The 13,163-nt window shown below is 49.2% G+C and overlaps 5 protein-coding genes across 5 annotated transcripts; 3 read left to right on the plus strand and 2 right to left on the minus strand.

Moving 5' to 3' along the window:
• Positions 1 to 120: 120 nt before the first annotated feature.
• N7466_007350 (DUF4050 domain-containing protein) lies at positions 121 to 1,326 on the plus strand (the record flags this gene model as incomplete). The annotated part of the gene is made up of 1 exon (XM_057166739.1): positions 121 to 1,326. One exon carries the CDS (start codon positions 121 to 123, stop codon positions 1,324 to 1,326), a length of 1,206 nt encoding a protein of 401 aa, XP_057019780.1.
• A 411-nt stretch (positions 1,327 to 1,737) lies between these two features.
• Positions 1,738 to 2,125, plus strand: N7466_007351 (transcription factor domain-containing protein; the record flags this gene model as incomplete). Its single annotated transcript, XM_057166740.1, has 2 exons — positions 1,738 to 1,754; positions 1,867 to 2,125. 2 exons carry the CDS (start codon positions 1,738 to 1,740, stop codon positions 2,123 to 2,125), a joined length of 276 nt encoding a protein of 91 aa, XP_057019781.1.
• A 1,238-nt stretch (positions 2,126 to 3,363) lies between these two features.
• N7466_007352 (aldose epimerase family protein) lies at positions 3,364 to 4,554 on the plus strand (the record flags this gene model as incomplete). The annotated part of the gene is made up of 1 exon (XM_057166741.1): positions 3,364 to 4,554. One exon carries the CDS (start codon positions 3,364 to 3,366, stop codon positions 4,552 to 4,554), a length of 1,191 nt encoding a protein of 396 aa, XP_057019782.1.
• A 146-nt stretch (positions 4,555 to 4,700) lies between these two features.
• N7466_007353 (uncharacterized protein) lies at positions 4,701 to 5,327 on the minus strand (the record flags this gene model as incomplete). Its single annotated transcript, XM_057166742.1, has 1 exon — positions 4,701 to 5,327. One exon carries the CDS (start codon positions 5,325 to 5,327, stop codon positions 4,701 to 4,703), a length of 627 nt encoding a protein of 208 aa, XP_057019783.1.
• Positions 5,328 to 6,039: 712 nt separating this feature from the next.
• N7466_007354 (uncharacterized protein) lies at positions 6,040 to 13,035 on the minus strand (the record flags this gene model as incomplete). Its single annotated transcript, XM_057166743.1, has 1 exon — positions 6,040 to 13,035. The coding sequence occupies one exon, from the start codon at positions 13,033 to 13,035 to the stop codon at positions 6,040 to 6,042; it is 6,996 nt and encodes a 2,331-aa protein (XP_057019784.1).
• Positions 13,036 to 13,163: the final 128 nt, after the last annotated feature.

Consider the following 13,163-nt stretch of genomic DNA (forward strand, 5'->3'; position numbering starts at 1 on the left):
AACCCCGCGAGTGTGAAGGTGGAGGATTATCGCGCCTCAACCCTTTTGCACCGGGTGAAATTCCCGTCCTCAGCGCATCTCCTCTTGAAATAATCTCCACTGGTTTTCCCAAACTCCATCATGGCCGATCGTGACACAGCCCTCCGCGACGTGAAATTATTTATCCGCGAAGTCGTTCGTACCGACTGGGAATTCACCGCTGATCCAAATGGCCCTAACTACATCTCACTACCCTCCGAAGATGATGATTCAATCGGTACCCTCCATGCGAATCGCCCCGTCTTAGAATGGCGGTCCCGAGAATTCGACAGCTCAGGCTCAGAGCTCGAACCACCATCATCCGACGATGAGTCCGAAAGTGATATTCCCACCGCAAACGGTGACCCAGAGATCGATTTGCGACGCAAACGCCGCCGTCAGATGGACGAAGAAATGGCTTGGAACGAAGGATTACGGATGTGGATGGCCAGGCGCGACGTGTGGTCGGGAGCTAGGACACGCCGACAGATTCAAGCCAAAGAGAAGAAGGACACCCTCTTGAAAACCCAGACCAGCGAACCGGCTGAAACTGGTGTCGACAGTCGCGCGGATTCCGGGGTGGACGCGGGTGCTGCATTGCCCCAGCCGCGCTCGGTTTCCCCGCACTCGGATCCTCAAAGTCAAAATGAAGCCACCGTGACCGATGCGCCGGGCCTGGTTGCTAAGATGAACACCTCCATGTCAATCGCGGAGCGGGAAAAAACCGAAGACTGCTCACGTCGACAAGACCAGGACGAGGAGCAATCTACCGCCCCAGAGGACGAAGCGAAGCGCAAGGAGTCCACCCAAACTAGCATCACCGAGCCCGAGTCCTCTGGCGAGGCACCTGATTTTTCCGCCATCGACGATGACGAGGAGGAGTATGATGAAGAACTTGATGAGCCTCTCATTCCTGTCGCTCCGCCTTTCCTCTCACCGGAAAACCCCATTCGCGCCACCATAAACTCATCCATTTACCCCTCCATTTATACCAAAGTGGTAGTACAAGGGATGACCCCTACCGTGCCTGTCAATCTTGCCGATTTGACCAAAGCAATGGTTCAGGGCTGGAAAGCCGATGGGCAATGGCCGCCCAAACCTGCAGTGACGAGCATTGTTCTCGAAGATACCGCGACTGTGAAAAGAAGCTCCGATACTACCGACGCCCCACAATCAAGGCGAAAGAACAGCATCACAAACGCCATGCGCAAGGTATTCCACTTGGGCTCACACCCTTTTCATCGACACGGGTCGACTAGCCAAGATGGTGGAAGTGGCGCTGCGCCTGGTAGCGGGTCCGTTATCTAGGATATCACGCTTTATTGAACCCGAGTTATGATTCCTATTATGATAGGCTTATATTGGGGGATTTTCCTGCATCAATGATCGACGACGACACGGCCATATCTCCATCGCATGGAAGACACATTCTTCCCTGCAAATGCATCTGGTGTTTCTTCATGAGGTTCCTGGGGTTCTGTTTATTGATTAATTTTGATAGGGGTATGGAGGATTTGTATTGAATTATTCCAACGTCATTATGATTGATTCCCATAATTCATGTGCATGCACATAGTACACAGTGGTTTTTTTGTATCTCCTTTTCGCAGAAAAAAACAAGCAGGACTTGATAATTCTTGTTAATGTGATGATTTCTGATTATTCAGTTTCCAGATCTGCTCTCTCGATAACCTTGGAAACTCTTTCTTGTATGCATCCATGGATGATATTCAGCGGTCACTGATTTTCTTTGCGCCATTCAGCTTGGCCCCCAATTTCGCATACTTACAACCAGCCTTGAGAGACTTCGTGCTGACCTAACAACGCTTCATCCCCGTCAGTTCGCAGCTACCCCTCGTCGCACCAAAGGTCACGATCGCAAGCCCCAAAACGGCCGCGGACTCGACCTTCCTGTAAGGAGTGCCGATGTCGCAAGCTGAGATCCGACGGTCAGCAGCCACAGTACAGTATGTACCACGAACTGAAGGTGGTCTACGAGACAACCGAGCGCGGCTCTCGGGGTCCCAAAAAGGGCTACATCAAAGCGCTGGAAGATCGGTTTGTGTACCTTGAAGCTTTGTTGGAGAACCCAGGCTTGAACTCCTAAAAGGAATAAAGCCAGCATCGCAATGTTACCGAATAGTGACGACAAATTTCCCACGTCGCCTGTTGATGCTTTAGATCCAATATCCATGAATGATGCACATAACTGGATGCCAGCAACCTCAACATCCATCTCGAAGCTTGATATGATTCTACCAAATGATCTCTCTAATATCGGTTTGCTTTCCGACACGGCAGTCATTTTTATTACTGTGGCAAAAATCTCATGCAATCACTAGTGGCACCATCTGGAGAAATAGAAGACGAGACAGCTTCTGTAAGATACCAGGGCCGGGCGTTGACTGCAGTCGAGGCCACCATCGACCTGTCACAAATGTTGCCTAACCTGCATTTTGCAAAGACAAGTTACTTCCGAATTTAAGGCTACCCACTTATCCCACCTCCACACGTGCACTGTTCTCTGTTGCCGAGTTTCTGTTCGATAATGGATGAGGGTAGGATCCATTGATTTGGACTCTATCTACGAGATCTGATTGCAGTGCTTACAAATTCAAGAAATTAGATAGTTAATCGTGAGCAGAGCTACATGGAATTGATGTCTCGATGGTGTATATCCAGCACTTGAGGACAAAAGCGTTGCTCAGTGGCGATGCTGTGAAAGAGATTTCGGCATAGAAACTAGTAGGTAGCCAGTCATCGCGACAACTTACATACTGAGAGCCACAGGAGATAATACCATTGGTTGATGTAGAAGTCTCGAGGATATCTGCCTGATTGTGGGTGGAAATGGTCATGGCCACCCGCGAATGTATCTGTGACCATTCCATGTTACACATACATTCCCTGTATAATGAATGTCAGCCGCACCTCAGATATTTACTGTCTCGGGCTTCCGGAGCTCAATGTTCTGTTTCGGATTAATCAAACCATATGTTTGGTATTGAATTGAGGCGTTAAACTGAGAGCCCAGGCTAGATCGGCATCGCAGTGCCGATTTCTAGGCTCCGTGGAACAGCAATCCAAGAGATCTGGTTGATTTGTCAATAAAACTGGAAGAGAGTCTCCTTTCAATTGGATATTTCAAGGAAGAGGCGATCAGTATCCCGCGAGTCGTGATGTTTGTTGTTTAGCCCCTGCACACATTACCCGATGCACAATCTTGGAAGCTAATACTCGAGAAATTTGCATATCAACCAGTCTGACACAAATCTATAAAGCCATGCCAAAGTACTGATAAGATAGCTCTGGTCTTATGAGATAAAGCTTTCTTGAAACCCCAAGATGGATCTCAAGGCTGTGCTTCTCGCACTTCTTCTCGCCGTGACCAACGCTCTAGATCTACCCAATCTTTCAACAAATCCCTTTGAAGTCTATAAAATTGAAGCCGCAAACATCACTGCCAAGTTCATACCATATGGCGCTCGTCTCACATCTCTACTAGTCCCAGACCGCAATGGTAACGAACAAGACGTGGTCCTGGGCTACGACAAACCAGAGCAATATGTGACCGATACCGAAACAGACCACACCTACTTCGGCGCCGTAGTGGGCCGCTACGCAAACCGCATCACCAAGGGCACCTTCAAAATCCACGACGTGGACTACACCGTCTCCATAAACCAGCCAGATGGCGACTACACCCTACACGGAGGCAAGGTGGGATACGATCAACGAAACTGGACCGTATCCGACCACACTCCTTCATCCGTCACATTCGCTCTATACGACGATGCGTTCGAAGGCTTCCCCGGAAAAGTCGTCACCTTTGCCACATACACCGTCTCAACCAGTGCCGAGGGTCTGCCCCAACTGACCACGAAGCTGGTTTCGTTGTCACTCACGCACAAGACACCCATCATGCTCACAAACCACATCTACTGGAACCTGGATGCATTCCTTGCACCCACGGTCGATGATCTCTGGCTCCAGCTCCCACTGTCCCGTCGATTTATTGGTGTGGGTGGTAAAGAACTTCCGACGGGCCGTCTTGTCGACGCAGCGACGTCGTTCGATGGTGCAGTGGACTTCTTAGAGGGAAAGCTTATTGGCAAAGACATCAACAAGACAGAAGGCCTTTGTGGAGATAATTGCGTCGGGTACGATACGTGCATGATTATCGATCGGCCGGATGCGAAGTGCTCAGATGCATTGTTGCCAGTTCTCCGAATGAGATCGAAGCGGACGGGCATTAAGATGGAGGTTTTGAGTGATCAGCCGGCTGTGCAGATTTATACCTGTAACGGGGCTGGTCCGTTCCCTGTTAAGCCTTCACAGATCAAGCGCAATCGGAGGCATGGGGAACATAAGGGCGTTGAGGTTGTTAACAGCCATGGGTGTATTGCGATTGAGCCTCAGGGTTGGGTTGACGGAATTAATCATGACGAGTGGGAGCAGAGATCGAAGCAAATATTTGGACCTATGGATGGGCCTGCTGTTAATTTGGCAGTCTATAAGTTCAGTGTTGTTTCTTGACACTGGCGATGGTGGCCAGTGGCCCGCTTTAGGGGTGAAAGTTGGTAGCATGTCGTGGTTCATTCCACGGCTTCAATTATTCGATCAATTGCTATTCGGAGTTCCATTTTTTCGCCGTTCAACACATGTTACGTACAGTACCCATACTAAAGCAATTCAGTGTAGATCTCAATCGAGATTCCTTCCGTAATATTTTGCCATCCAGGATAGAGCGCCCTGGGAATAATCGAAATCTGGTCGTCCGCTTGAAGCTCTCGCATCCACGGCTGCTCGTCCCTCCGATACACAACCTCATGATGTCTTGTCGTCAAACTTGCATGAACATTGGTCACCGCCCGTCCCAGACCTGTCGAGATATCCTCTCTTCCAGACGGCCTCTGAATCCCGAGATCGAACCAGGTCCAGGAGCCGTTGTATGTGCCATGGTCGTCCGGGTAGCTGCTCCAGCCCTGGTCGTGACTCCATACGTCAATCCTGATCTCTTGAACAGGGAATCGCTCTCCTTTGATAGGCTCAGAGACCAGGTACGGTGTCCTGTCGCGGCAATTGTGTTCTGTGAAACGTTTGCTCTCTTTTCTGGCAGCGCGAGAGCGAAGCCAGTAGCCCGCGTGCGTTAAGATGCTTAGGCCCAGTTCGGACGGCAACCATTGCTGGAGGATGTTGAGGACGGCGACGGCATCCTCTAGGTCCCTTGGGTAGTAGCTGTCGGTTTGATCGACTTGCAAGGCGATGGAGTCTGTGTCGCTGTCACTTATGCTGTCGCTGTCGCTCATCACGGGTAGCTGCCAGTTGGAAGCTATGTGTAGTTTGTGTGATTCGGCTGAGCTATGGGAGAATCAAGATCTGAATGTCCAAAAAGGAAGCAGAGAATAAATCACTTTAAAACACGTGGAGAGAAAAAACAAAGGGTCAGACAGCGCAAAAGCGGGGCGGAAGGGGGCTGAAGTAGGATGTGGAGTTTCTCTTTTCAGGTACAAGCCTTCTGCCTAGTCAAGGCTTATCTGAGTCATGAGAGCTGTCGGCTGCCTATATGTAGTGTAGCTGAATACTCGGCCAAAAAATCACGACTGTTCTACTGACATTGAAATGTTCACTCACCCGTCTTGCCGGCTGCTACTATAGCTTTGTCTTTTACTAGAGGTGGGGTAATGACGCTTGAGTTGAGCCTCGTTTTAGTGGGGTTCGTGTTGGCGTCCAACTTTCTGTCAGGATTTACGGACCAGTTATTAAGATGTATCCAGATGTCCATGGGCATTGAAATTGTTATGTAGTCGTGATCAATTGATAATTCGTCCGAGGGAAGTAGCATCAATTCATTGATATATCACAAGGTGAACGAGTATAATGCAGATAATGCAAAGTGTCTATATCCATTTTCCCAATATTAAAACCAAACCCCGGCAAACGCCAATGCTAAAGATGCACACAATTAGAAAATAAGAAGACATCCCGACTTTCAGCGAATATCAGTACCCAACCCCTCTCCTACTCGAGAAAAAATTCATAATGGTCCACCGAATATGAAAGCTTGGCGCTTGCGTCCTGGAATCTCTTCGCTGCAGCCTCAAATTGAATGGTCGCAAAGACGCCAGGATCCAAAGGCACCTCCTTGGAGTCATGGCCCTGACGAGTGTAGTAGTATTTTCCATTATGAAGAGTCCAGATTCTGAGGTAAGACTGATGATCCTCGAAAGCAACACGTCGCCCTGTGGCAAGATGTTGCGGCAATTCAGCAGCAGAGTCACTCAGGACCTGGTTTGGGTTTGGAATGGCAGCGATACTTGCGTCAGACGCTGTACCTGGCTCAGAATTGTTCAATTCCGATGATACTGCCGTGGAGAGATCGCGGAACCATAGAATGTAGGAGATGAGACCTCTCGCGGCATCAGCGACGCGATCGATATAGTCAACCACAACAAGCGAAGAGGAAATCATCTGAAGGATTTCTGCAAACAAAGACAAGATGACAGGGTCTTTGAACCGTTGTGGATATGTGGCTAAAGGCCGGAGCGCACGGTATGATGCCTGAAAAACAGTATCAAATATTCCCAGCAAAGAAGACACACATGCCGAATCATGGGTATTCAGGTTGAATAGCAAATCTTGGAACAAAAGCGAGGTACTCAATATGATAGGGCGACTCAGAAGCCAAGCGGCAGGAGTACTGAAGGCCAGTTCAATGTATGCTGGGAACACACACTGTAAAAGGACAGCACGGAGAGTAGGTTTGTCAGGCCGCCCGGCCTCATGAGTATTTTTGATAGCAGCGTGCAGCTGGTCAACTAGTTGACTCTGCTGACGCTCGACGGTTGCCCTCTCAACAATACTTTGAATGAAAATATTCAAAGTCTGGACTTCCTTGTGAGAGGAGAGCTTAGGTTCGTAGCGTTTCAACTTTGCAACAATGTACCGCGGGTCGGTGGTTGGCAACGGGAACAAAGTGGGATCCGTGAAGAATGGATCCACAGGTTTGATGTCACTGGTAAGCTCCTGCAGAAATCGAATGATATGATGCACAAATTCAACATATGCACCCTGGGCAGACTCCGCATCACCTCTTCCAAGTTCGCAATAATTGACTTTCATGGCGGTCATTAACCGTTGAAGCAGTTCTGAGTACTCTCGTTTCGTGACAAACAAGTCCTGGCTCTCTGAATCCTCCAATTTCAGCACATGCTCGCGCATATTTGAGAGAAGGCTCGAGAGAAGCGAGACACGTCTTTGGGCGACGTCGTTTAGAGTTATGCTGTACTTCTCACCTTGCTTACTTGTCGTGAATGGAAGGTTTTGAAGCATAGGATCCTGGGGACGTCCATTAAGGACTGCGGCAGTGAGGCGATGTTGGAATTTGAGGATTGACGAGCGCTCGACCAGGGACGAGATCCATGTTTCCATGACAAGGTTTCGACTCTCCATGAGAATCTGTGGGTCTTTCTCGATGCAGACAGCCAGAAAATAGGCCGTATACTTTCGAGTCTGCAATGTTTGCCGAAGCTCCGACCAAGAATGACTTCCAAATGGACTGAGATAATCGTCCCAATGTTGCATCCCACGACGAACAAGCATATGAGCAACTGAGGCCCAGCAATCGACAACGGCCAGAAGAATCGGATCCTCGGGTGACCTTTCTTGGCCAAAGTAGTTGGAAACAACTTGGAAAACAATCGGACGAAGGACCGTTTGAACATGTTTGATCTCTTCTGTCGGTTTCTCTTGAGGGACCAAAACAGCACCAAGATCATCCCAGTCATCAAACCCCTCGAACTCCTGACTGTCATCCTCAAATGAAGCCGTGGCGGCAGGAACGGGGCCAATTGCAAGAGACGAGACATAATCCTTTTCAACATAAGCTGCTATCACTTGTAGGCCTTCGGCAACCGTATCGTTCACACGTTCCCGCTTTCCGTCAAATAGGTGCATGATAACATTGAACGGGGTCTTCGAAATTAATCTGTACGCATGTTTGATAGACGGAGCAAAGTCAACGGCAGAACGTAGCCCCGAGATAGCCATATTCAGCGATATCTCGATCTGTCGCTTGTTTTTGGAGATAATGCTCTCCACCTGTTTCAAAGCGAACTCGTCATTTTGATTTTGCGCCTCGATTTCGTTCCGAACATCTGAATGCTTTTGCGCAAGCTCTGTTATGAAATGGTCGTTCCATTCTGCAAATGACTCCAGGTCTGACAGATCCTCATCCGTAGACAGCTTGAATCGAACGAGCCTCAACCACGACTTGAGGTTGATCTTGCACGTTGCTCGGTGAGACGTTGCAGGATGAACGAGGTTGCGGATTGCCTCCAGCCGAGGTCGACAACCATCCGGGACAGCCCAGTACAGTGTGCACAGAAGATCATGATGATTTCTGAGCGCAGCCAGGTCATCTTCGAGCAGTTCCATATCCATGGGGTAGTCGTAACCATTGTTTGGAAGAAGACGCCAAGCAAAATTGCGAAGCTTTTTCTTGTCGTACTTCACAGACAGGAAGCGAAGGCCACTTGCAATGGTTTTTAGCAGGGTGTGGAAGCATGGCTCTCCTACTCGAATGTCCAAAGATGGTTTCTTGTCGAGGTCATCGAGGAAGCTGGGAGATGTACGGCTTTCCTCGAGCTTCAAATTGTGCAGAAGTTTGCGAGCAAAGAAATCGTAAAGAGTGTCGAGAATGGGCTTGCAGTCTCTCCATCCCCATAAATTGATAAGCCGATGGCACCGCTGAAAGACGGTGCGACAGTACGAGTTGTAAGATATGGGCTGGGTGGCAGAACTCGCTTCACAGCTATCCAAGGCAGGAGACAGAAATTTTTTCACGAGGCTCCAGTTATCATTCTTTGTCTTATACAGGGTTTCACTCCGCGCAATGCCTTGGTCGTTGATCTCGTTCAGTGGCAAAGTCGTGAACAAACTGTACCATGCAAATTCCAGATTCGTGATATCTTTTTGATTCCGAAGAAGGCAATTGGTATAGATCTCAGTTTCTAGGTCAGCAAGTAATCCATTAAAAGACTCCGAGCTGCGCAAAATCTGCACGGTAACAACAAACGTAGTTGCGGATGGAAAGTCATCGAAAATCCCTCTGTCCCGCCGGTCAAGGCTTTTGATCTCTTCCAACAAACGACGAAGCTCTGCGATTCCGGTTTCACTCAAAGTCAGTGAAATCGCATCTTTGGCACAGGCTTTGACCAGATTTAGAGTATCGGTGGCAAGATCGGTGCCAACAAGTGGGTGTGAGGAAACCTGGTGTATTTCATTTGCAAATACAAGATTGTAAGACCCCAACGCCACTAGGCCACTCTTGCTGCACTCCCTAGTAGAGACGAACGCAGCCATTGTTTCCCTGAGTCGAGATACCAGCCCCATCGCTCGCTTGACAAAGCTTTCTCGATCAACGGGATCAATGAAAGACAAGTTGTCGGCCACATATTTGATCAACGACCGAAATGCGATACATTCAGAGGTTAATGAAAGGTCCGTATCCCTTTCTGCGGAGGAGGCAATACATTTCTCGGACTCAATAATCATCATGTCAAAGATAAACCCCATCTGTGAGGCAACTGCATCATTCCAAGCGCCCCAGCGGAATGTCTGGTCCTTGAAGGCGATTGAAGATGGATTTGTCTCACAATCAAGGTCTCGCTTTCTGAGCTGTAGTGATCGAGAGAAAGTACCACTTCCTAGGAAGGAAGATTCATGGAAGAATGTACCAGCTGGCAAGGGCCCTATACCAAAATCTGGTGAGTATGACGATTGCCAGTTGAAGAGTCCCCCTGCACCAAACGACAAATGATGTGATGGTGCGGCAGGCGCAAGGGGAAGAAATTCCACATTATCGGCTGGCTCTTCAAACTGGCGGAATTCATCGGCATCGAGATTGATTCGACGTGGCGTAGACTTCTTTAAGCGATGGCGGTGATTCTGATGCTCAATTATTGTCGGCTGGTAGCTGGCATACTGTTGCACTTGCGTCGTTTGCGCTGGCTTTGGTCGAGTTTTATAAAGGCTGTCCAAAGATCCAGCACTAGAAATGTACCGGTTCAGAGGCAGGTTGGATTTGAAGGGCTGATCCTTGGTTTTTTGCCGATAGTCCCGGTTGAGCAAGGACAATGATCGATTGAATAATGCTGCAGATGTAGCTTGGCTCCCATCAGCTTCTACTAAGCTTGCCGCGTCTGGGCGAGGAGTGTTCCTTCTCAAAGATGAAACCACAACATTTCTGCGGACAATCCAGTGGTTTCCTTGCCTCTCTGGTTGCTTCGGCTGCACAGATGCTTTATTACGTTCCTGCGCAAATGGTGTGGGCCATGGAGCTGTTATCCCTGCTGAGGCATTTTGTTCGCCGGTGGAATCTTCATCGTCTAACATAACAATATCAGGAGGTGCGGTAGGAGTGTGATCTGAAACCCGGGTTCTTGGGACAGATGGCACTGCTCGATGAACTCCAGTCAAAAAGTTTGTGAGTGGTTGCTGCTTGCGAGGCTTAGGTTTGGGTCGAGGGGTCTTGGACTGTCGAATCTTTCCCTTTTTCCATTCCTGTAATGACTGGTTCACATCCAACGTGTCGGTTTTTGAGCCTAGCTGGAAAAACTTGCGAGTTGGGCTTTGTCTTCCTGCATCTCGACGTGAGCGAGCACCCCTCGCGGCAATCCTGAGGAATTGGGGTTGCTCCTGGTGGGGCCGAGAGACAACATCAGGTGCATCAAGGATGCCCAATCTTGTTGATCTCGATGCTGACTTTGATGCTGGTTTTGGCACGGACGTTTTGGATGATTTTTTCTTACGGGTTCCTCCGTATGAAGCGTCAGTGAGTCTGGTTTGCTTTTTTAAACGAGCTCGCTTTGTTTGCCGTTCATTGTGGTTGACCTTTTCTTTCGACTTTGGCCGTTTCAGTCCTTTTTGGCGATTTGAGCTTGAGGCATTGCGTGGAATGGCCGAGAGCATGTAGTCGACCTCGTTGCCCTCCAAGATATCTTGATCATCGCCGCCGAAGGGATTCGTGAATTCCTGAGCAATATCCTTGTCGGCGTTATTTTGCTCGAAAGCTTCGAGATTATCATTTCTCGTCTCGTCGTCACTATCATCAGAGTCCGCCAAATCCTTTAGAAAGTTTCCTATCTCAAACGGTCCCTGTTTTCGAACAATCTTCCTTGCAACCCCTTTACCATCTGTTCGATGGGCAGGTGCATTTTGGTGAGGTTGATTGCGTTGTTTGTTCTTTTCTCGTGTCGATGCATTATGTGTAAGGCGAAAATATGAAGCAGGAAGGACTCCGCGGGTTTTACGTTGATACTTTCGCATCTCACGAGCTTCGATGGATTCATCCAGTTCTCCGGACGAGTGGGATGAGTCCGAATCCTCATTGTTTTCAAAACTGGTATCAGAGTCAATTTCTTCAACAACAGGTTGAACAACAGGTTGAACAACAGGTTGATCGACTTGTGGGGTATCCGGTTTCGATTGGACAGCTGCGTCTGGGTCTATAGGCGACGAACCGAACCCGGGAGGATATCGGAAACGGGGCTTTGGAGTGGTGTCTGAGCCCCCCGCCGCATCTGGTTCTGGGCTTGATGATGAAAATTGCCAGATTGCATCGAGCGCTGATGTATCGGGGCGAGGAGTCGAAGGTGTTCTTATCACCACTTGAAGCATTTGGCGTCCCTCTTTGCCAGCGTCGTGCGACGCGCCAGAAGCTGATTTTCCCCGTTTGGGTGCAGGAGTCTTTGGAGCCATGGTGCGAGGTTTTTTGTGGCTATGTTGTTCGCTCCCTTCTGCTTCTTCATCTTGACGGCGTTTAGATCTTCTTGCAGGAGAGATGTACTCTTCTGGGGGAGGGCTTGAACGAATCGAATCGGGGTTAAACTCATCATGCTCGTTGGTTTGATCTGTGGTTTGCTGAGCACGTTTTGTCCGCTCTTCAACGCGCATTCGTTGTAACTTATAGCCAGCTCCCTTGAGCTGCGCATTATACCTAGCCAGTTCATAGACATAAGGGTGCATTTGAGCGGCATTGCGCTGTCGGAAGCGCCTTTGCGCAGGCCGAGCCTCCATCTGGTTTTCAAGCTCCCGGGTGATTTCAGGCGGGAACCGCTCCAGAGGTTCATGTTGAGGTCCAACATCAATCGTACCAAGCTCTTGTGATGCCTCGAAATCAGGCAATTGCGGTGATGACGGGGCCGACGATAATGGCGAATCAGTGTCAGAGTTTTCTTGCTCCAATGCGGATTCATTCTGAAGCTTATTGATTCTGGACAGTTCGGCGGCAGGTTGTGCCTCTAGGTTTAGCACGCCAGGTGATGAGCTTCGATTTTCACTAAAACCGCTTGGCTCCTGTGAATTGGTTGATACAACTGCGGAGGGTCGAGAAAGATTTGTGCTTGGGGAGGCCTTGGGTGTCGGCTCGCGATCATGGTCCCTTGGTTTGCGTGTAGACACGGGTGGTGACGAATTAGGAATATCATATAAATCGTGTCCATCGTGCACACTGCCAGGATGTAAATTCGTCGATTTCGTAGTTGAAAACCGTTTCCCATACTTTTTCAGTCCTGCCCGGCGTGGTCTGGTTGTGTGATTATCGAAAGAAGGGATGCTTGTCCTTGTCCAATCGTTGAGATTTCCCACCAAGTCCTTGGGTTGCGAATCTAAATTTCCTGTGTAGACTCCTTCGGTCGTAGGGCTAGTCGCTAGCTCCGTTTTCCCAGCTTTTACCGTCTCCGTGTCGGAGATTGTTATCGCATCGATGTCCGTGTCTATAGGGTGTCCGAGTGATGCATGTGACTCGGTTGCATTTGTTGATGTCGGAAGCGGTTGAACTTCATGGAAGGGCTCTGGCAGATACTCGAGATCGACATCGGAATCACTGGCATCGTTCACATCACCAGTATCCCCGGCATTGTTGACCACCTCATCTTTGGTTTCGAGGCTATCGAGTTCGTCCTCGTCGTCTGAATCTGGGACAAACCCTCGTTTCCGCCATGTTTCCATTTGCATTCTTGGCGGGGCTCACCCATGGCTTCAGCAAGCCATCTAAACGGGGATGATGTGAGGCGTCGCGATAGACGCGTTGGCAGGCGTCGTATTCACCAGAATAATGGTCGTGACCAGCAAAGTGGCTTTCA

This window comes from Penicillium verhagenii, assembly GCF_028828195.1.
Source record: "Penicillium verhagenii strain IBT 33310 chromosome Unknown utg000007l_segment0_segment0, whole genome shotgun sequence".
NCBI lineage: Eukaryota > Fungi > Ascomycota > Eurotiomycetes > Eurotiales > Aspergillaceae > Penicillium > Penicillium verhagenii.